The 24,494-nt window shown below is 30.5% G+C and overlaps 3 protein-coding genes and 1 long non-coding RNA gene across 5 annotated transcripts; all 4 read left to right on the plus strand.

Moving 5' to 3' along the window:
- Positions 1-2,951: 2,951 nt before the first annotated feature.
- On the plus strand, positions 2,952-3,764 carry LOC114401315. The gene is made up of 3 exons (XR_003664252.1): positions 2,952-3,123; positions 3,288-3,365; positions 3,591-3,764. It is a non-coding gene; the product is annotated as an uncharacterized LOC114401315 (long non-coding RNA).
- A 1,274-nt stretch (positions 3,765-5,038) lies between these two features.
- Positions 5,039-6,023, plus strand: LOC114403930 (heavy metal-associated isoprenylated plant protein 39-like). Of its 2 annotated transcripts, none has more exons than XM_028367165.1 (3): positions 5,039-5,158; positions 5,327-5,402; positions 5,504-6,023. In XM_028367165.1, the coding sequence occupies exons 1-3, from the start codon at positions 5,153-5,155 to the stop codon at positions 5,815-5,817; spliced, it is 396 nt and encodes a 131-aa protein (XP_028222966.1). In that variant the 5' UTR covers positions 5,039-5,152; the 3' UTR covers positions 5,818-6,023. The 2 variants fall into 2 exon arrangements, with proteins under 2 accessions (XP_028222966.1, XP_028222967.1); XM_028367166.1 differs by having other exon boundaries at positions 5,081-5,200.
- A 4,400-nt stretch (positions 6,024-10,423) lies between these two features.
- LOC114402826 lies at positions 10,424-11,672 on the plus strand. The gene has a single exon (XM_028365510.1). It carries the CDS (start codon positions 10,696-10,698, stop codon positions 11,416-11,418), a length of 723 nt encoding a protein of 240 aa, XP_028221311.1. The 5' UTR covers positions 10,424-10,695; the 3' UTR covers positions 11,419-11,672.
- A 1,581-nt stretch (positions 11,673-13,253) lies between these two features.
- Positions 13,254-14,720, plus strand: LOC114401306 (protein SAR DEFICIENT 4). The gene has a single exon (XM_028363793.1). The coding sequence runs from the start codon at positions 13,350-13,352 to the stop codon at positions 14,370-14,372; it is 1,023 nt and encodes a 340-aa protein (XP_028219594.1). The 5' UTR covers positions 13,254-13,349; the 3' UTR covers positions 14,373-14,720.
- The last annotated feature ends 9,774 nt before the right edge of the window (positions 14,721-24,494 follow it).

The following is a 24,494-nucleotide window of genomic DNA, read 5'->3' on the forward strand; positions in this document are numbered from 1 at the left end:
TTAGGTAATTTAGGCTCTTTGGCATAAATGATCATGGTTAGGATAGGTTAGTGAATGAAGGTAATAATCGAAATAACATTAAATAGTAAAAAATCTTTAATGTTGCATCAAGAGTAAGTTCGGTAGGTTAAGTCCCAACAAACTCTATAATTCTACTTCAACCTATAACTCACCCCTGAGTGTTTATGTTCTATCTCTTTAATATGCTCTACTTAATTATCTTTATTTATGTTGAATTTTACATTTTGTATTATTATTCGACCAATATTGAATTTAATTCATTAATTGTTTAAAATTAGATGTATACAAACTTTGAGTACAGTCAAAGTTTTTGTGGACTTAATACTCGATCTTATTATTTTAAAATACTATTTAGACGAATTGATACACTTGCCAATAAATTAATAATAACACATCAATATCTTGACCAGAGAAATTGCTTAAGGTTTCCTCCAATAGTCATCTCACAGGATGGACACATTCAAATGAACAAAAATATTGGTATTCTATGTACCTAGTTTTTAGTGTTATTAAAAATGCATGTGAATTAACTTGGGTGATTAATCGATTTAAGTAATTATAGAACGAGATTGTTGATTAAACTCTATTTAATATTAAATATCATGTACTGATTACAGTCATGCCTTTTCATTTCCTGGTCACGTTGTAATTTATAATTTAGTAGGACACATGATACATTATTGTTGGATGTTTGCTCCCAAGCTTCATAGGAGTGACGATAACACCACATGATTTTGTGTAGCAATCATGCCGTTTTATTTTGGATTAAGATACCATTTTTACCCATACTTTCAGGGTTCAAATATATAATAGTTTTAACCTTGTAAAATGGCCTATAAAAAATGCCTTTAAGAAAGGGTAAATGTATAATTTTTTTTAACAAGATAGTATTTTTTCAATTTTCTCAAAATAAAATCTATTCCAAACATATATGTCTTGGTTCCTTGTCTTGAAAGGGTACAAATTAAATATCTAAAATTTATTTTTTAAATACTTTTTAAAACTTATTATTGATACTAAGTATTAGCTAAAAACTTGTATCTATTTTTATGATGTTATGCACGAGTCACATGTATTATGACAAATTCATCATATTTCGTTGTTAAAGACAATAAAATCTAATAAGTAAGATATAAAATCTGATAAGTAAAGTTTAAAATAATTATTTAAATAATCTTTGTTTCTTTCGAAAAAATTACTCATTAAAATAATGAGTTACTGTCGATATCAACTCATCTAAAATTGTTAAATATTTAGGAGTTCTTCCAATTGAATTTTAATCAAACCTTAAAAATTAATTTACATAATCATAAGTGATAGAATAATAAATAACAACACATGATGATGATACCATTGATACTATTTCCAATTGAATACCCACACGCAATGTTTGGATTTTCTTATTTCAAAAACAACTTAATAGTAAATTCAAAATAAAATTTTGACCCAACATAAAAATTATCTTAAATTATTTTAATTTCACAATCAATTTTAAAATTAGAATCTATTAATTTGTGAAACCAAACGTATATATATTTTTTTTAAAAAAAATCAATGTTGTTTTGAATATGATTTAAAATGCATTCGAAAAAATAATTTCAACTACACGCATAACAAAACCATCAGTCTGGACGGCAGTGTGGAGAAGAGCTAGATTATATATGGTAGTATAATAAGAAAAATAATATAAATATATTAAAATGTCCAATTTGATTTAATTTTAACAATAAAATACTGAAAATGAAATCAAACCCAAATAAAAAGATATAACTCTTTTTAAAATTTTATTTTTCTATTATTATTTGTTCAATATTTAAAAAAAATTGGTTTGATAATTTAAAATAGTTTAGTTGAATTTTAAACACTCCTATTTATAACGATACAAAGGCTAAACGTAATTATTTTTAAACACTCCTATTTATAACGATACAAAGGCTAAAGGTAATTGTTTTCATGCCTAATATTTAATTAAAAAATAATTTTTTAAGTTATAAAAAATCAAAATTGAATATCACCAGCTTTTGTTGCATTCTTGAAAAATTCTAAAATTCATAATTGAATACCACAAAACTTAATTATATCATTTAAAAATCCTAATTAGTACAAGATTTTTTTAAAATCCTAATCTAATACATCCCTTAGTTGACTTTCATGTGAGAGAAATGATGGATTCAAGGAAAAGGCCTCCCATTATTTTTTTATAATAAAAAATTATTGAGATGGTTTTTTTATATAAAAAGTAGGACCATAATTAAGTATTATCTTTGTCTCTCTATATAAAAAGATTTCACACTATTTAAAAAATTAATTTAGTTAATCACAATAAATTATCAATAATTTATATTATTCTTTCAAAATCATCTTTTATTTTTCTCTTTTCTTAATTTTTTTCTCCAAATAAAATTAATATTTAAAGAGAAAATGTTATAAAAAAATAAAACTTAAATGTAATTTTGAGCTCCTTTTTTTTTTAATCCTCCAATTTTGTGAAATTTACAATTTTGATATTTCTATTAATTTTGAAAAGCATTAATTGGTATGAAATTAACGTGATATAATCCAAATTTAGTGACGTGACATGAAATTATTTATTTAATCTACGTCATAATCAATATTAATCTTTTAATCATCAATACTTTCAATTTGACCGAGTGACTAAAATCACATATTTTATATAAATGAAGGACTAAACATTTCTATTTTAAAATAAAAAGACTAAAATTATAAAATTTAAAAAATAAAAGATTAAAATTACATTTAAACCAAAAAATAATTAATACATAACAAATAGAAAAAGTCTTAAAAAAAGGAACAATACAAAAAAAAATACCTACTAAAAATCACCAACCAAATTTTTCTCAAAGATTTGTTAATAAAGTAGACAGAGGGAGTGATATTGAGAACCATCCTACACTCAATTATTCCTCTCTCTCTCTATATATGTATCGACTTTAAACAATAGTTGACTTCTCTCTGTATATTGTCCTCTTCAACAAAGCATCAGTGAACCACTTCAAAACAATACCATCCCTGTAGCTGCTTCACAATCACCCCTGCTCTGCTTGGCTTTCCTTAGCAACCTTAAACGCCACGTCAATGAATGTAAGAATTTGTAACCCCTCCAAGTTTTTATTTGTGTCATTACCCGATAAATGAATCACTTAGTTTTATAGTGAAATTTGGCTTTGTTATTTTCATCCTTAGAAGGGGTACTTATTAATATTATAGGGGTCCTAACAGTTCTCTGATTTTTGGCTTTATGGCAGAAAGTTGTGCTATAAAGGTGGAACTAAAAGATGACAAAATTAATAAAAAAGCCATAAAGGCAGTCTCCAGTTTTTCAGGTATGAATTTCATTTTCAATCTCTTTTCGCTTTCTCTTGTTGTTTCTTTACTTTTAAAAAAATCACGAAATCAAGAAAAGGAAAAGGAAAACAAAAATTTACATTGCATTACATTTTTTATCAACAAATGTTATTTGTCAATGGTTAATTTTTTTTTTTGAAAGATTCGAACCCACAATTTTTTATTTTTTTATATCACCAAATCTACACTTTGTTTTGATACAGTATCCAAGTTAGAATTATTTGAAGGGGATTATTTCAGGGGCTGAATCAGTCTCAGTGGATATGAAGGACCAGAAATTGACCTTAATTGAAGACATCGATCCTGCGGTTGTAGTGGACAAGCTGAGAGAGCTATGTCACACTGACATACTCTCTATTGGACCACCAAGGAAAAGAACAAAGATGAGAACAAGAATAACGATCAAAATCAGAACTTGGCTGATATTGTGGAGGTCTATGAGATGAGACAACCACATTATTATTACCCAAGTCTGGAAGAGAATCGAAAAGTACATGGTTGTTGGTGTTGTGGTGGTGGCCTGGTGCATTTCAGTCTCACCTTTTCTTTCTACCTCTTATTTTGTTGTTAACTTATAATATAAGAAACATATTAAGTAAGAGGTAAGAAGAGGGTGAGAAGAATAAATTTCCACAATACAATTTAAATGTATGATTGAGATTAACTTTTCTAGCCAGTCCTCTTATCTATGTTAATTACTCTGATTGAGAGAGGTCAAATTATACAACTTATACAAACTGTTATATTATTCAATAAATTTATATATAATATAATTTTTATTGATCCAATAATTAAATAATAACTATATATTTATATTCATTATTTGTGTTAACTTTTATAAAATTAAACAACAATAAAAAAGAATAAAATGTTGATATTTGTATATATTTTAAAAAAATATTACACCAATTTAATATATAAGAATGAAATATATATCAAATAATTTTTAGTTAATATAAAATCATGTAAATATGATACATGTAACAAGAAACGTTTAATCTAACGATAAATTTTTACATAAAATTATTCTTAACTAAAAAAGAGACTAAATTAGACTCGTATTTATATCAATTATTACACTATTAATAATTTTATATAAAATATGAATTTTATTTATTCAAACCATTCAATTACAACTATATGTTATCTTAGTTTTAGTAGTGTTAAATTTTTTAATAATAATAATCACATTTGTATGAAAAGTATGTATTATATTCATTTTAATGTATATGAATATTGTATTAAATTATTTTGAATTAATATTAACTTTTGTAGATGTTATCAATGTGAAAACAACCTTTAATCCAGTAGTTATTTTGAGAAAAAAGTTATTTAATGGAAACTTAAAACTTATTGAATAATGTGCGTATTAGATCAATTCATATCAAACACCAAACTTTTGTAGCCTATGAAATTAACCATGTCTCCCTCATTTTCATTTCTTTTTATAGATAAAATATAGATAGGTTAATTTTTTTTTAAATGTGTTTTCAACGAAATGTAAGTAAATTAATATTTTATTCTTTACCTATTTTTATTATAATTCAATTTAAAATTAACCTAATTCATCGGGAGTTGGGGAGTATCAGTGAGGATCATCCTAGACTTAGTTGACTTTCTTTCTCTGTGTGTCTTGCCTATCTGTGTTGATTTATTTTATTTTCTTTAAATATCATCAAACAGAGCTTCATTCAGTAAACTAGTTCAAAACAGTGAGCTCCTTCACTTGGACTCTTGTTTGGCTTTCCTAGCAACCTTCGTGTCAATGAATGTGAGAATTATTTGCTGCATGACTCATGACCACTTCTCACTCGTTAGTTTTGTTGTTTCTAATTCCATGCATCACTCATAATCAACTATAATCTTTATCTTCATCAATATTATAGTGAAGATTGGTTTTGTCATTTTAATTCTTACAAGATTTTTTACTCTATGACAGAAAGTTGTGCTACATGTGGAACTACACGATGGCAAAATTAAGAAAAAAGCCATGAAGATAGTCTCCAATCTTTCAGGTATGAATTTCGAGTTCAATCTCTTTTTGCTTTCTTAGAACCAAGAAATTTTGTTTTATATAGTATTCAAGAATGAATGATTTGTGGGGGGATTATTGCAGGGGTTGAATCAGTCTCAATGGATATGAAAGACCAGAAATTGACCTTAATTGGAGATGTCGACCCTGTGGTTGCAGTGGAGAAGCTGAGGAAGCTGTGTGACACTCGCATAGTCTCTGTTGGACCAGCCAAGGAAGAGAATGAGGGAAAGAATAATGAAGTGGAGGCAGCAGAGAATCAAAATCAGAATAACTTGGCTGATAGTGTGAATATCTACGAAGCCTACCACATACATAATCAGTATCAGATGAGGCAACATCATTATTGTTGCACTAGTGTGGAAGAGAATCCTAATGATGCCTGTGTCATTTGCTAACTGCTAAGTTCATTTTACAACATCATGGAACTCAAAAACAAAATAAGAACTCTAGAAAAGTGCTTGCATGGTTGTTCCAAGTTGTACTGGTGGATTTCATCCATCTCAGCTTTCCTTTCTCCCTAGCTACCACTTATTTTGTTATTATATATATATAGTCTCACTTTATTAATCAATTTTAATATTAGAAACGTCTTTAAACTGTATCCTCCTTCTGAAGATATCATTCTGCTGAGCGTGAGTATTTTTTGTAAATTTTTAAAAAAAGTTAAAATTATAAGTGAAATATATAAAATAAATTTAAATAAATAACTACATAAATATGAGTAGTGAGATTTAATAGAAAATAATATTTTTAATTTAAAATAATAATTTAGAAAGGAGTTTATTTCATAATATAAACAAAAAGTTAAAAATATTTTAAGAGAAATAAATAGATAAGTATAACTTTTAATATGATTGTAGTAAAAATTAATAAATCTATTATATATAATAGTTTGAAATCAATAATTTGAAATAAGATAATAACGTAAAAAAACAACTTTGCATTATGGGTGCATATACTGCTTAATCGATCTAAAGCTATTGGTTTTGGTTGTAATTAAGGGGTGAAAATACAGCGGTAAAAGAATTAGGGATGTAAGGACCAGTGGTAAAATGAAGCGTTTAGATGTGTTTGGTTTACTGTATCTGGTCTTTGTGGATCCACCGGAACAATATTATTTTTAATGGTGTAAAATGTAAATGCTATACAGTACTGGAATTGGTCAAGTTTAAATCATGGCCTCATGGGTTTGGTTATCAAACAGAACTAAACATTGCTCTTTTTCGTTCTATGATTTGCTTGCAACTTGCAATGCTGTAAAGGTTTTAAAAGATATTGTTTGGGTGCAATTGTTGGTATATATGCTGAAACTGAAAAAACGAGCGTCAGTCTTTTTCTGGATATTGGTAAATGTATGCAACACAGGTTTGTTGTGGGGCTTCTCAATATGGCTTACCAGTTACATTGTATAAGTTTTTGGGTACCCTTGTATTGTACCTTCTATTAATTAATTAAATTTGATTTGCTGATAAAAAAAAAGGGGGTAAAATTCTACATTGTACAGGTTTATAAATAAAGCAATACTTCTTTTTACAAAATAAATTAATAACGTAAATTTTAAAATATTACCAGACAATAAAAAAATGTAGAAAAAAATGTCTAAAAATAAAAATAGTTCATCACGATATCACGAAAGAGAAATCTAATTTTTTTTTAATTATCAAAATAAGGATATAACTCTTTTTTTTTTTTTTTACCAAACTCATGAATTTTAGTCATGACAAAGTTGTGTATTTTAAATGATTTGGATCTTCTCTAACAGCTGTCTCTCCATATAAAAAAAGTTGACCGATCGATTCTAAAAGTAAATTAATTAATCTCACAGTGTTATTAATCAATGTCATCATTTAAATATTGATTACTCCTACATCGTTACTACTAGATTTATGTCTACTCATGTAAGAATTATATTGATTATTTATTATTTTGTTATCTTGATTTATTTGAACCACTGAATGTACATTATTAATTTTAATTTTTTGGAGAGGAGATTGTCAGGAAAAAATATTTTGTCCGGAGATAACTAAGATAAATATAAATATGGTTGTTGTTCCGAAGACTTTAATAGCTTACATTTTTCATATATAGAAAAATCATTACTTTCCTAATTTCGTCTATGACCGTAACAGATAGATCATAAGCTTGTTAAGATCATATAGTGTTAGAACAAAAGAGAAAATGAACGAAAGTTTGAAAAAATAAAGAAGAAAAAAAAAAGACTTCAAGTCTTCTATTACTCAAGATAAATATTTAAATAATATTTCATTCTCTATATATAAAGAGTCATTTTATTCATTTTTTCTTGTCTAACTTAAAAAACATTTCTTCAACTTTTCTTAAGGATAGAGACTAGTGCATGGTCTCCTTAGTATTTCCTCTGAATATTCTAGTCCCACTCGGTTCAATCATTTTCAAGTTTCTTAAATAAATAAAAAAACACACACTGGTTTTCAAGTGGAATCCAAACTCCCTTTTATGTAATTTAAAATCTCAAACTCATTTTATAATTTAATTAATTTTACATTATCGTGGTAGCTTTTATCTTTCATACAATCAAAGTCGCGTGCAGAATCAGTTCCTCCGAAGATTCATAGTTAAATTAGGTGCCAGTTGTATGATATATAGTTGGTCAATACCGGCACCTTCATCAGCAAATATTACTATTCAAAAGAAGATCACATGCATGCATGAATCGTCGTATCGTCCGTTGAACTAGTTGACTCTCCTTCATTAATTAATTAATCGAAGACAAGGGTTTGATTAGTTGGATCTGTCTGGGTTAATGCATGCTTTATTTAAATCCACCAATTGAAAAGATTCCCGTTCTTGTTTAGCTCAAAACCACATAATATGATTTTTATTTGCTTAATAAACTATTGATCACAAGGCTTTCCCTATTGATTGTGTAAAGAGTTTAATAGGTATTTTAAACAACCATCTAAAATCATGATAGACAGACATTGAAAAGTGTTTTCTCCATCACAATATATTAACATACAGAGATTAAAATAACTCTTGTACTTGTTATTTTTAGCAAGTATTTATAAAGATTTATTTTGACTGATAATAACAAAATTAGAATTGCCTTAGAGGTTGGTTATTCTTCTCCTCCTTTTTCATTTTCTTCGACCACAATTATGTTGTTTAATTACTCGCATGTCTTGTACTTTTAAAAGGGACAATTTGAAAATAATTAACACGAGTTGAGATTCAAGTTGGGATCTAGGATTTGAGTTGAGTGATGACATATGTAATGTTGGCCATAGTTAACACAATTTATGTTAGTCAGAAGTGCCACATAGACACTATAAGTAACGTCAATTACATTTTTAAAAGTTAAATTTAAAGTAGTATTGATTTTTTAACGGACACAACTTAGCGTCAACCATACATATTTTACTTTAACTTTTGTAGTATCTACCTTGAAACTAGGTACAAATTTACATTGACTGTGTGATTATTGATGTTAGATGAAGCATTTTTTGTAGTGAATGAAAGATTTGCTATTAAAGTTGGAGTACATAAGTTTAACTTATAACAAAAACTTAACTCATTTTATCTTCTAATTTATATTTTTCTGTAAGTATTTATTTAAGAGTTTATTCAAGCAACATTTTTGTCATTCTTATACAATCCCGAGGTATAAATATCAAAGTCTTTTCAATGTACATAACTAGGAATTTAACTTCTAATAGTATCCTTAAGAAATTCAACTTATGTGTAAAAAAAAATGTCATTCTAATATATACGAAGTCTTTGTTAGAAGGTCAACAATGGAAATTTCATTTATATATTACTTAATCACCAATGAATATCTAGAGAAATTTCATTCCCACATGAAATGCTTCTGATTTTCAACTTTTGAGTCCATTCTGCACAACTTTTCCCAAGTAAAATAAGAAATTGGCATGCAATTCAAAGATTTGCCAACGCCCCATTGCAACTTTTAAATTGAACTACAATGGATGTCATATGAGGTTGAACATTGAAGCAAAATCTAAAGCACTACTTGATCAAAGCGGGGGGGGGGGGGGGGGGGGGGGGCGAGACAAAGTACATAAAATTTCTGGTGACATTTTGTTGGAGTTAGTAATTTTATTCCCTAATCTAGGCAACTCAACGGATTTATAGCTGTGTCTCTGTCTTGACACCTTCAATATCACACGACAAATGTCCAAAAAGAAAAAAGAAAAAGGAAAAAGGCCAATGAAACCAAGTAACTAGCACTTTTACTTTCTTTCTCTTGGGCCGAGCTTAGTGGGACCAAAAGTTGATTTGCAACATCATTCTTCCTCTTTTGTGTCTAATTAATAAAAGACTTTGTGAAAGTAACATAAGGTGGCCCATATATAATTTACCTAGACCAACTTGACTAAGTAAACCGTGTAGAAATGGTATAAACCAATATTCCTATTTCCGCGTTTACACAGCCGGGGTATTGGGACACTGGTAAAAATGTACAACAATAGAAGCTCCAGCAATCACTGTGTCTAAGTCTAATATACACAAACTGTATAATACAATGCAGTAAATGGCAACAATAGTTCTGTCAAAGGAAAATGTTCTCTTATGCGTAGAAATTAAACATAGGTATCGGGAGGTATGTAACAATTCACATACACTGTTTAACCAATTAAAATAAACTTTCTTTATATAAAAAAGTGTTCGAGAGAACATATCTAAATAAATAGGACATATCAATTATATTTATTTATTTCAGCATTTGATTCTTACCATTGAATTTCTTAAATCAACTATCATACATTTCATTAAGTATTTTGCTATGGTTCTTTAAGTAGAATTGAAATTTTACTTTAATAATTTACATGATAAAAACTTGTATTCAAGATCATTATTGATTACAGATTTAAAACTCTAATTCTAAGTGGAGTATAATATCAAAATATTTAAGAAACTACCTATAAGTTTTATCTGTATGAGTATGAGGAATGTGCACATCTAAAAACTTCTGCTAACTTTTTTTTTTTTCATGATAATTAGGCTCTATGCACAACCCTATCCAAATTGCATAATAATGGGAGCATAGGCTGCTGCCCTTTTTTCCTTTAATTTTCTTCATGCCTAGCTTTTGTGAAAGCTCACAAGAAGAATCCAACCGACCATAGAACAAGCTCTACTTTTCTCCTCCACAAGTTTCCCGCTCTATAATTCCCTCCAAGCATACTACTATACTAGGCATAAAAACAAGTTAGAAGATCACCAATCCAGTACTACTTTAATTATTATTACATAGATTTGAGTTGAGGTCCAGCATGGGAAACTGCTTCTTTGGGGCCATGTCAGATCCTGATGCAGCAGCAATCAAAGTGATAACATCAAATGGTGGCATCATGGAATTCAGTGCTCCAGTGACTGTGAGTTTCATCACCAACGAGTTCCCGGGGCACGCCATGTTCAGAAGCCACGACCTCTTTTGGAAACCACTCAGCCAATTCGATGAGTTGGAGCCAGGCCAATCCTACTATCTGCTACCACTCAGCAACAACAACAACAACAACAACAACAACAACAGCAAGAACACAGACAGTACTCTACCATGTGGTGGTGAAAATATTAACGTTGTTGTGAGACAAGGGCATGTTAGATCTCACAGTGTTCCTACAATCTCAAACCCTGCCTTGTATAGAATGTCCTTGGACTATCACCACCACCACCAGGGAATGGGGTTGCTCAAGAGGTCCTCCAATAATATTGATGCCTTCTCTAGCAGGAGCAGTGGTGTTGTTAATAGCAGCAACAATATTGGTGGTGGTGGTAGTGGTGGTAGCAGTAGGTTTTGGAAAGTGAAGCTTGTGATCAGCCCAGAACAGTTGCTGGACATTTTGGCACAAGAGGCTCGCACCAAGGAGTTGATAGAAAGTGTAAGGATGGTAGCAAAATGTGGAATTGCTGGTGGTGCTATTTCAAATTCAGCTGCAGGTATGATTTCTGATCACTGGAGCCTTTCCAGCACCAGTTGGAGCATTTCCTCTTAGATTGATGCCTTAGTAGGCATTTAATTACTACTAATACTAACAATAATTTGTGCCTACATTAATACTTTTTTTCTTTTGTCTCTCCTTCCCTTTGATTACTTTGCTCTATAGCTATTTTTGTGTATGCATGCTCCTTCTTTTTTTTGTTTCTTCTTTGAAATTCAATGTAGATTCACTCTTATCACATCAAATTGCAGAATTTCGGAGCATTTGTTGTGTACTAGTAATAGTGGAACATTCAAGGCACTTGCTTATATCTGTCTTTAATTTTCTTACTCTGTTTAAGAAGAATACCAAATCATGTTTGTCTCATCAACATAAGTTTTTCGATCTTACACTGAAATAAATGAGATCTTAAATGTATGATACTGAGAAACGTGATGCATTTTGACTGTTAAAAAATAGTTAGTCTAATGCATTGGAATTAAGAAATAAAAATCGAAGGAAAAATTCCAATGATTAAAGGCAGGAGTCATGGGTAGTGGAATCCTGTACTAATAATTTATCACAGTTGCTAGGGTCTTAAATCTCCAGAAGAATGAGATAACGAAAAAGAAAACAATTTTTTGCTGAAATCTTCAGAGCTGAATGTGTTAATGTTTTGATCTCATTTATTTTATTTGGCCGAAAGCTGCCTATATCATTTACTTACAAGTGAGATTATAAATAATTTACAAAACAAAGAATGCTATTATTTTGAACAATACTTTGGACTAATCAACTAGATTGTAATTGTTAGGATAATCTGTAAATTCACGTCATTCACATAGAAACTCCAATTCATTGCGTACCTGAGAACTTCAGTGTAGATGATTGTTGATAATCATAAAAAAAAAGGTATAAAATGAGTTTAAGCACAGTAACAAAAGAACGTCAAATTTGTCGGAAAGCAAAAGAACATCAAAGAATTGGAAAATAAAGTGCTTTAATTCCATTCTCCATTTCACTTTTTCTCGGCAAAACACTTTACTTCTTTTCTATTTCTTCCAAAGCCTTTCTTTCACCAGATACTCGTTAAAGGAAAAAAAATAAAATAACGGCAGTATTATTTAGAAATAAGGGGTGTTCTCGGTGCACACTTGGACGGATTATGTTTGTAATTTGCTTTACCTAACTTTACACTGAGCTTATATTTCAAATTCGAATACAACCTTATTTCCAAAGTAATATGAAATCGTATATGTCTAATTTAGACTAAATCTAAATAAAATGGTATTGTTAAAAAAATGGTATTGAACAATATAAATGTAATTATTTCATGTTTGATGTAAAAAATTCACATACTATTGATATAGCAATTTTTTTTTAGCCACTTGATATAGCAAAGCAAAAGTAATTTTTTTATGGTAGACCAAAGTAGTGTTAAGTGGAAATAATCTTGATTGATTGTTGTGAAGTTAAATTATGTTCAAATTCAAATTATATAATAATAGTGGTACCAAAATAGGTGTAAATTACATAATCTAACAAATTACTTTTAAGGAGGCTTTCTTTTTAATTGGATCGATTCTTAATTTGTGTATACGAAAAAACATATATTGAAAAAATGTCAGTTCCTTAAGATATATCTCAGTATCTTATTATAATAGATGGTCATTGACTTTTAGATTATAAGATACCTAATTAAAGAAACGAAAATAATTTATTTTTAATTTAGAGACTAAAAATAAATATTACTTAATTTGGAAGCACTACAAACATATTTAAATATTTAACCTTTATTCATTTTTTTCTCAATTTCCATTTTTTAAGTTGACCTTTTTAAGTCTATCTAAAAAAAATAAAAAATTAACCTTTAAGTTCCATGGAAATTGCCAAATTGGAAATGCTACTGAGCTGAACAAAACCTCCAAAATCGGTCACACCAACCCTTGCGCCTTCTCCCTAACCTCGACCTCACCCTTCACAATTCTATCGCAACAGCAACATCAATGGCTACTACCACCGCCAACAAAGACGAAATCATTAGCACCATTGCATCTTCTTCTTCTCCAGTCTTCATATCCACAGAGACCTTATGCACCATCCTCACCCATCACACTCTGATGAACCACTTCCAATCTACTCTCCCCAAAGCCTCAACCATTCTCCAAACCCCAATTCGCCAACACCACTCTCTCTCTCCTTCCTCCTCCCTCCTCCTCATGCCCTCTTGGTCCTCTTCCTCTTCTCTCCCTTACATCGGCGTCAAACTCGTCACCCATTTCCCTCAAAACTCTTCTCTCAACTTACCCGGCGTGCAGGGAAGCTATGTCCTCTTCAGTTCCACCACCGGTCAAACCCTAGCTTCCATGGACTCCACCGAACTCACCCTTTACAGAACCTCGTGTGTCTCAGGCTTGGCTTCTAAATACTTAGCGAGACATGACAGCGAGATTCTTGTTATGGTTGGTGCTGGTTCCTTGGCACCGCACCTGATCAAAGCCCATCTTTCAGCCATACCCAGTTTGAGAAAGGTCATCATCTGGAACAGAACAGTGGAAAAGGCGACAACTTTGGCCAACAAACTTAGCCAAAGTGGGGAGTTTGGTGGAGTGAGGTTTGAGGGTTGTGGGTGTTTGGACGAGGTTGTCGGATTTGGGGACATTGTGAGTTGCGCCACGAATTCCGAGACACCCCTTGTGAAGGGGGAGAGGTTGAAGGGTGGGGCTCATTTGGATTTGGTGGGTTCCTTCAAGAATTCAATGATGGAGTGTGATGATGAGGCCATAAGGAGGGGAAAGGTTTTTGTGGACAATGAGACTGCGCTTGTTGAAGCAGGGGAGCTGGTGGGGGCTTTTGAGAGAGGGGTCATCAAGAAAGATGAGATTGGAGGGAGTTTGGTGGAGCTTGTGAGAGGTGAAAAAGTTGGGAGAATCAGTTCTGAGCAGATAACTGTGTTCAAGTCTGTTGGTTCTGCTGTTGTAGATATGCTTGCAGCACAATTGGTTTATGAAACTTACACAAGGAGCTAGGTACACTGTATTGAGTTTAGTTTATGCTATATAGTTCAATAAGATTTATGAAGTTCGTAAATCTCATCTTGCAGTGGTTCTAAGTAGTTTATGTAACTAGATAATACTGTTTCTAGATGCTTCTATGCAATAGTATAATTCTAAGATGAATATACTTAAAACATGGAAGTTGTATTTTTATCAAGGGAGAAATTGGGCACATGTTCATGAATCGTGTCAACTATGGCACTGCAGCTCTTTTCTGATTTCCGAGTGCCTAGAGACTTACTTTGGGAGTTATAAGCCATCTTGTTGGCAGTATCAAATATATAGTATGATTCAATTAGAAGTATCACTTTATGCCGTATACATGGTAAACTTTTGACTATGATAGGCAAAATTGCCTTATGAGCGTATTCTTCCCAGTGCATCGGACATGTCACAAATCACTCTAGAAGTGGAACTTTCAGCAGGTTTTGTAATTAGACCACCTTGTTTTTTTTTTTTTTTTTTGTAATGCAGAAGGCAGTTTCTCTTTGGATCATCTTATCAATCCTTCATAAATCATGTTCATGTGGGAATGGATCCTCTGCTGTTGAATTTTCACATGACCAGATCATGTGAAAGTTTTGTATCTATCTTGTTCTTCATAAAAATTAAATGGGTGGGACCATATTAAAAGTTTTGTATATTTTAAGCAGACAAATAAAACAATTTTCACATGTGAAAATTAACATGAGAGGATTCACTCCTTACAACATACATACCAATAGAAAAATTAAAAGCACCAAGTTGCAAATCTACGAGCAGCAGTTTATCTGGCAAAACATTATTGGTGTTTAGAGATTAGAGGTACTGTGCTTGCCATGAAAAAACATGTTACAAGTTGTGAAATATAAAGAAATTATCCTTTGTATTATAAAAAAAAAAATCATGTACCCCATTCTTAATTGAAAATTTCAGCATAATTTGGACTCGAGTTCCTGAACAAACCTTAGGTCTAACCCAAGGGTATCAGCGCAGATAAATCGTGATTCCTGTAATAAATTCAAATCAAGTGTGATCAACTGCAACAACAAATATACTAGTATGTTTGCTCACAGAAAAGCTGTGTTATGGTTTATCATCATTTGATTTATTCCCATATTATATGATATTCAGCTAGTTGTTCTTTAGAAAACTGTTCCTGTACATGTTAAAGGAATCGCTAATTAACACTACCATTTTTTGAAGTTGGTATTACATCTATATTAATTTTGGTTGAATGGAACGAGACAACTTAAAGTATCAAGTTACCCAAATCCCACCCCACTTGAAATGTATATGAAAACCATTTAACTATGGTAAAAGAGAACTTTATAAAGAAACTATTCCCACAGTCCGTGTAGTACAGACATGAATATCCTTACATCTCCATCAGAGTTTGAGGGCTTGTGTAGTCTTTTCTTCACCAGCTTGCAAACGAGAGATGATTTTGGAAGCTGTGTTTGATAGCATTGGGTTGTTAGCTTTCGTATAGTCTTCTATTTCAAGGAGAGTGCCAAAATCAGAATGAGCTGTTTTCTTTTACAGCTAAACAATAATAATCACGTAATGAAATGTTACCAGATTAGGATTTTTAACCTCAGCTAAGCATTTAATTTGTTAATGCTTACCATAGACCAGAAAATAAGATCATTAATATCTGTATCGCTAGTTGAAAATCTAAGTTACCGATGCGTTCCACATTGAACAAAGGTGGAAATATTCAATGCAGTACTTAAGCCATAAAATTCACATGAATGAGGCTCTCTGCCACTCAATAAGGTCTGTTTGTATTTGCGGTCAAACATAGGAATGCATCTTTTTGAGGCAAAAACGTGATTTTCAATACACTTTTTGTGGTAAGGTGACGAAGTTTGGCAATAAAACACAGACGAGCTCTCAATCTCTATGGAGTGGCTAATGGGTTTGAGTCATATCAGTTAAATAACTTACTGCCTAATAAGTTTACACCATAGAACATGGGGGAACAAATTCTATGATAGATATATCAAACAGGGACCTAGATTCCTTTGTAGGTGTGCTCCACCCATTATAGTTGTTCTACTTTCTTGTGACTAGAATACAAAGCATGAAATTAACATCTCTTAAAGTACTTACAAAATACTGAAGCTTTTAAAAAAGGGTAGATGTGTGTAGTGCATGAAGCTTCCACGTAATAATGGTTTCAAAGGTAAATAAGTAAAAAGACCCTTTTCAGGATTTGAACATGTGACCTCAGTACCTCACTACTGCGCCAAAGCCCACCCTTGATATTTTGCAGAGAAAAAATAAAATTAAACATACCCTGATTTTGGGTTGACTTTTAAAAGGTAAAAAGTTCATTACTTTTCAATTATTTGTTTATTATTGTTAACAGTGAAATATTATAAAATTGTAAGCAGTTTGATGGAATGAAATGAAATGTTGGATGTGATGATCGATGGGAGAGAAAGCAGATTCGATGTGTCATTTGTCAGTTATTGCTTAACTAACCAAAGAGCAAAGTTCTAATTAAAATACCAGTATCAATGAATATGAACAAAGTGTAATCCGTTGTATGTCCATGCTAGTAGCATTAAACATACCAGATTTCCTCGTGCTGGTAACACCTGAATTTATTCATCTCCAACTGTAAGGAGTCTCATTCAATAGAATTTCACTATTTTCAATATTCTCCACGACTCCACCAATGCTTGCGGAAAGTCAGCATACACCTTGGGTATTTGTGATTTAACAATGTTGTGCAGGATGTATGCTGACTTTTTGCGAGCATCATCTCGTGGTAGGTTGAAAACTGGATTCATGATCAATTTTGCAGTAAAAATTTGTAAGTGATCCTAAACTATACACATCATCATTTATCGTGCCAACATTTCTCCTTTACTTTGAATGGGTTTGCTTGCGTCTGAATGTTCTTCAATAGAGGCCAGTTCTAAGGCCTTGGATCTAATTATAAATCTTAGGTAAGTTATTTACTTCGTTGGCACAGTTTTTCTTAAATGTTCCATCAAACTCGATATAATGAACTTCCAACCACCAATACTTCACCCTATGTTTTGGCAAAATGCATGAAGTTTCCCCCTTAACTGTTAATGAGAAATGAATTTAATCTTCACTAGTAAATTTGAGAACAAAACAAATGAATCATCATTGTGGTGTTTATCCAAAAGTTATCTTCATCTCCATCCTCTTCGTCATGTCATGATTATCATAATGAATCTTGTCCATCTGAAATCAATTCGCCAAGTGCCTGATTCCTCCAAATCCGAGATCATATCCATGATTTCACACCAACGAGGTCATGCTATAAGGTACAGAACAGGCAAGCCAAAGCCATAGCATACGTGGAGTTACACGGGTAGAGATGCAAGCTTTGCAAAGCACATATTGATCTATAGGAACCGAAGACAGGACCAAAAGATTTACAACAATCACTCACCTTGTTTAATCAATTGAATTAGACATTCTTGGTTTTGCAAAGCACAAATAGAAACATGAGATTAAAAAGAAAAAGATGGCAGAAGACAAATAAAGAATCCAGTTTTTCAAACCAAAGATAAAAAAATGTCTCAAGTTTTGCATGAGAATTATTGATATCTAATGACAAAAAGCTTATAGCTTTGTACTGAATTGTGAAATATATTGTGATCTGGATTCTGGATGATTTGCAACCTGTGATCTCTGTATAGCAGGCCTCTAGGAATGCATGCATTATCTAAACGTGGCTATACCACAAAGTTACTTTAATTTGTGATTTGCAAAGTCAGGGATTGCAAATCGTCTTCATTATTCATTATTTGAAAGTAAATATCTGCAGTACGCACAGCATCTAATTTGGTGGATGAAATTTCACGCTCATCGGTCAAATAATGCAAATCTAGCTAAATAGTATTTTCATGATTTTCATCATTTATCAAGTCTTCTTGCCAATTTCACTGCACACAAACTGGATTTGCCAAACTTAACAGTGCCACTGATCACATCTCCTTGTATTTCTGCAATAAGTACCTGCTGTAGCCGGCCTGTAGCTTTCACTATGTCTAATGACCAGTGACTTAAGGTACTAATTAACGAATTAAATTGCGGGAATGAAGAAATATTAATTGATAGTAATATTTTTTCATAAATTGTTTCTATTTTTGATTCATTAACTAAGATACTCGTTACCATTCTCATTATTTTATATTACATGACCATCAACCAGCCATGCATTCTCATCTACAATACTAATTTATTAAAAAAAAAAAACCTTGACTTTTCATTCACACGACTTGGGATAGATATTTCAAATTGAAGGGCACTGGCTAGTGGTTACTCTTGAGGCTGCTTTTTTATTGGCTACGATGAAAAGAAGGAAGTGAAACATTCGCTTGATAGCTAAAAAAGGTTAAAATTTCCATTAAATAAAGAGGAATCAAATAAGACAGCATCATTTGGTGGATATCCAATTCAGATCAGGGTTTCCTAAATCCTCCCAAGCAAAAAGCCCCCCTTTCTGCTCGTCTTTATGTAGCCTCACTTCCTACGTAGAAATAAAAGAAAATAGTTATTTAATCAGCACACAGATTATTTTAACTTGGTAAAAATTATTCAAATTTCCTTTTTTAAAAAAAATGCTAAGACCACTTCTTAATACTAGTTTTCAATAATTAAAAGTGAAATCTTTTAATTGTAAGAGATATGAAGTATGAATATATAGATACGATTCTCTACCTTGATTTCTTTCCTAACTTCTTTGTAAGGCTTGTTATAAACTTCCTGTTAAGAGTGTTTGGTATGGAAAAAGTTTTTCCAAATTGAAAATATAATTATTGAGAATATTGAATGATAGGTAACATGAAATATGTCATGTTTAACTTCAATAGAATTTTTCTTAATATATAAGTATTTTTTTTTTGTTCAAGTATCTTTACAGTAAAATATGAAATATATAGAGACATGTTCATTAATATACTATTTTAACATCATAAAATTTTTTCAATTTTTTTAATCTTTAAAAACTCCTTGATGAGAGAGTAAAATCATGCCATTTTTTATATTAAATATAAGGATTAAAATTTTCAAAAATCAATAAATATATATTTTTCTAAGAATTAGTTTATTCATACGCTAAGAAAAATATTTATTTCTGTGAAATAAATTATTTGTAATTATTTAAATAAATATTTTTTTCTCTTCTCTCTTTTAACTTTTTTTAACAAAGTGGGTATTTTTGTAAAACAATTTATTAAGATAGGTGTTTTTTAAAATTATTTACTTATTAAGAATATTTTTTAAAATATATATATATATATATATATATATTAAGCATCTATTAATTTTTCTCATTTTCTTTTATTTTATATTCTTATTATATTATAAATTCTATCATATTTATAATTTTTTTTCTCTTTTTCAATTCTTTTAAGTGTAAGATAGCATGATAGGTATTCATCAAATTTTTGTTTTAAAAAACACCTATTATAAATTGTTTTACCAAAATAGCCAGTAAAAAAAAGTCCCGTCTTTCTGGAGCATTTTGAAACGGTGCAGTGTTGCACGTAGTTTCCGAAACTGGAATCATACGATTGCTTATAGTTCCCTCCGTAGTAAGTGGCCAACACCAGAAGGAAATGAACAAGGACGCGAGTCCATCCAAATTCACAGCGTTGTTCGTTCTCATCGTCTTTGTTTCCATGGCTACAACCTCCATCCAGATTCACAGCGTTTTGTTACAAGTCTTGGAGGTGCTTTAAACGTTGTGAAAATAATAGTTTTTGGTTTGTGAATTCTCGAAAGATCTTTTTTGTCAATAAAATACTTTTTTTTAAAAATAAAAATTTAAAGTGAGTCAAATATGTTATATACCACTAAAGAAAATCCAATATTTGAATTCGCCGCCATTACAAGACATGATGCTTATATATTAATTTAACCACTTGATGTTTTTTATTTGTCTTATTAAACCCTGATGGGCATTTTAGTGTTAACATGGGAATGAGATTCTTTCCATGAAATTTAACATGAGAGGATAAATTCAACCCATCTCTCATTCATCGTGATTATCAAACTCAACTTTATTATGCGGTTTCCGATAGAAATAAATTAAATGTTGTGAATGGCTATTATTGCATACAGTGAAAATGTCATCACTGCCAAGGATCTGACCTTGTTACATGTATATATACATCCATGAAAATTTTCCATATTGTACAGATAATGATTTTCCATATCGTGTAATCCATGCATAACGTGCTCATGTAAATGCATATGTAAAAGTTCATGGATGTGCTTGTACATAATAAATAGTCATAATCCAAATCTGAAAATCTTGACACTACTTGATTATCTTAAGCGATATCAGCTAGGAAATATATATGTGAACACGTTTTAATCTTCTACTGTCACGTTTAATTTTTTTCTCTATTTTTACTGCATTCAATAAGCTAAAAAGTTTTGATAGAGTAGTGTAGAGGCAACTGAATCCATATATAAAGTTTATTTTCTTCTTTGCCAAAGTGGACTTTCGTCACTGCTGAGGATGATAGTATAAGAGAAGTTTTGTAAGGTATTCCATTGACCGAACCTTCTAAGTTCCAACCAATTGAAAACACTAATTAATGGAATGAACAATGAAGAGCTATCGTTGAAATTAGATTTCATTCTTTTACCTGAAAAATTTGGACCCCTCCCCCAACCAAGGGCAGGAATTAATGAATTTGCATCACATATCATAGTGGTGGTCCCGTACATAACTCCTTTTACACTCAAGGTTCACACACACACACACACACACAAAAAAAAAAAAAAGCTTCCTCAAGGTACCTTCTCTGCTTCAAATCCTGGTTATATCTTTTTTATATTTTTAAAAATTACTGTTATCAGTGAAGAATTTTCTGTACATCCACGTACAAACCAGGCCATATATACAGTTTGATCGATCCACTCCACTCACTATCATGCATCAAAGATGCCTATGAAATAATTGTCAATTCATATTCTCATATAGTGCTTTCCAGAAATAACTTGGACACTGACCTATGCCCTGTAAATTAATATATAACACGTTAAAACCAAACTTTTTGCACTCACACCATTTACTTTCCTTTTGGTCAAAGGACATATAATTTTTTATTCTCTCTTTCGGTTGCTCTTTTATAAAAGTAAGTATGCAAATATTTCATGTATATTGTAGTGTCTATATAACTATTGTTATTTTATAAATTTTATTACTCAATTTTTTTTTCATGTATTTTATCATCATATTTTTCAATTTTTGTTCATTTTATCTTCATGTTGCTAACAAAACCAATTTACTTTTTAGGAACATGTCAATACTTTTTTTTTTTACTCGGATTATGCCATTTCATTAATAATCAAATCTGCAATACAATTCAAAACTTGATTAAAATAATATTGGATACAAGCTAAAAAGGAGTTGTACTAGCTAATGCACGAACTACATCATTGTCTTGTCTCCTCGTGTCAATACTTCTTTAAAGATTTAAAGTAACAAATCGATAAAACGTGCAAAAATTAGAAAAAAAATTATAATAAAATGCGCAAAAAAAAATTGATGACAAAATTCACGAAATAATAATAATAGTAATAATTTGGTGGTAGAATGTGTAATTTAACCTTATAAATATATAAGAAGTCTAAAACAATATAAATTCAAAAAATATTTAGAGAAAATCATTTTACAACAAAAATGCCTTTGAAACCTTTTATTTTAAAAATCATAAAATTAGTTTGATTAATAAAATACTATTTTTATGATAATTTAAATAATATCTTATGCTTAATGTTGATTAATAACTTTTATTTTTTCTCTTCTCCTTTTTATTAGCCTATCTATCCTAAATGAAAAAAAAATTGGTATACATCTAAAATTTATTTGACACCTAAATGGGAAAAATATTAAAATAAAAGAAATATAGTTATAATAAGTAAATAATGTAACAAGAAGAAAAATATAGAAAAAAAAGTAAAGAATGTAAAATAAGTATTATAACATGGAAATTCTCTACAGTAATTTTATCAGTATATGAAATCCTAGTGTTTTAATAAATTTATCTAATCCTCTAAAATAAATTATCTAATATGATATATTTTGTTTTAAAATTAGGATTTTAAAAAATAAATGAGATGAGACCAAGAAACTTGATATGGTCAAATTTCTTTTCTACGGAAGAGAATCCATTCCCTTGTAACATGAATGTGTCCATATATTATTGTTCACCCCAAATTTAGTGGAGATTCAACAATTTCCCAAATTTAATGGCTATGAATTATGTCACTTTTCGAAACCCATGTATTGTCGAGAGCTGCGAATTTTTGTGTCAACTTCGAAACGGACATCCTTTCCAATTTAGCGCGTGCAATTGTTTTTTTCATTTCCTTTAGACGTTCCAACTAGCTAAACCTTTTTTCTTCTCATTATTATTGTCGTGAGAAGAAAAATCTTCCATCCTTAATTAATTTGACCACAAAAATCAACATAAATATTCAAATGCCTGTTTTTCTTTTTTTTTCTATTTCTAATTAGTATACGATACTTCACACTTTAGGATACCACTCTCTTACTTTTCTTATTCTTCTACATTTTTTATGTACAGTGTAATCACAAAACATGCTTTCTAGAACTAAACTTTCTAAAAACCCCAAATTCATATAACTAAGGGTGATCAATTTGGGTCGTTGTTTATCACACATTCACAAAAAGTATGATTTTCTTAATGTTTGCTATAAGAAAATATATACATATAATTTAGACTGCTTCCTATTTTGAAAGTGTAAAGTCACTATGATAAACGTTTATAAGTGTTTTTTATATAGGAAGAGTGTGAAGTTTGAGCATGTGAAATGCTATACATTGTGAAAATTGCCAATGGTAGGTGATCATACATATTTTACATAACATTTTTCAATCTCAATTCCTATATATTGTTCTATCATTAGTTTCACTTGCACGTTATTTCTCAATCTCAATCCAAATTCATTTTTTTTGTTAATATATATCTCACCAATCAATATATAAGTTTTAAATTTAGTAGAAATGAATAAATTGAACAATATATAAGTAAAAAAGATTCACAAGTTTAATGCCTTAGGGTTTTAGATTGAAATGTGATGTCAAATTCACTTATATGATATTCTTGTAACCTATTGATTAGAATTTTCCAAAATCCAAAGTATTTGATGAGAAAACAAATTTATTCACAACTTCAAATAGACTTATTAGTAAAATGTATTTGGACATAAAAATAACAAAAAAAAGTTCTTATTTATATAATACTAAATATTTCGCATGAATTTAACTTTTTGAGATCAATAAATTAATTTTGTAATATTTTTAATATTTTTCTTGTTTCAAAGTTAAAACATGTATGGATTATTATTTTAATTTAAAATAAAAAAATATTGGGTTCACTCTTAAATCCACTCAAAAAGTTACTAATCTAAGTAAAATCTACCGTTAAAGTAAAAATTACAGGTGTTTTTTAAATATTATTTTATATGATAACAAAAGACCCATTAAAAAATGTTTAATTAAGTTTTTCATACCTGAAATATAAGTCGTTTTTATATTACTATTTAATATTTATTTTTTTTTCAATCAAGTACCTGAAAAATTTATGTTTCATTTTACTGTCTACCGTTAATCCTATTTCGTTAACTAATAACGTGACAGACAAAGTGTCACGTTATCATGTCTTATCATTGACATTTCATCATCACGTCATCATCTTATTCCATTTCTTCCTTTCTTTCCCTTCTCCAACGGATATCACCACCATCGTCATCACACTTTGGGTGGTGATGGTGCGCACGTGCGATGACTGGGCTTGAACGCGATTCGTTACATCTTTATCATACCAGCATCCTCGCAGTTTCACATCACTTTCCACGATGCGATTAAGTCTGCTTGTGTTGTTGATAATCTTGATGATTTTGTTGTTGTTGTCGATTAAGAGAGAAGATGGATCAATGGGGTGAGTTGTTGGTGAGGTGAATTGTTTTTCTATTGGTGGCATGGGGTGGATTGTTTTCAATCGGATAAGGGAAAGAAGGGAAGAAGGGGAGAAGGGGTTGGAGGATGCAATGGTGGTGGCGCGGCATGGTCAGCGGCGGTGGCAA

Source organism: Glycine soja, chromosome 20 (assembly GCF_004193775.1).
Source record: "Glycine soja cultivar W05 chromosome 20, ASM419377v2, whole genome shotgun sequence".
Taxonomy (NCBI): domain Eukaryota; kingdom Viridiplantae; phylum Streptophyta; class Magnoliopsida; order Fabales; family Fabaceae; genus Glycine; species Glycine soja.

Excerpts from the sequence above, each read along its gene's own strand:
- LOC114403930 (XM_028367166.1), top strand. The coding sequence starts at position 5,153 with ATGAATGTGAGAATTATTTGCTGCATGACTCATGACCACTTCTCACTC. Across the intron at positions 5,201-5,326 it reads CTCATGACCACTTCTCACTC|AAAGTTGTGCTACATGTGGA; the intron begins GTTAGTTTTGTT and ends ACTCTATGACAG. Across the intron at positions 5,403-5,503 it reads GATAGTCTCCAATCTTTCAG|GGGTTGAATCAGTCTCAATG; the intron begins GTATGAATTTCG and ends GGATTATTGCAG.
- LOC114402826 (XM_028365510.1), top strand. The coding sequence starts at position 10,696 with ATGGGAAACTGCTTCTTTGGGGCCATGTCAGATCCTGATGCAGCAGCA.
- LOC114401306 (XM_028363793.1), top strand. The coding sequence starts at position 13,350 with ATGGCTACTACCACCGCCAACAAAGACGAAATCATTAGCACCATTGCA.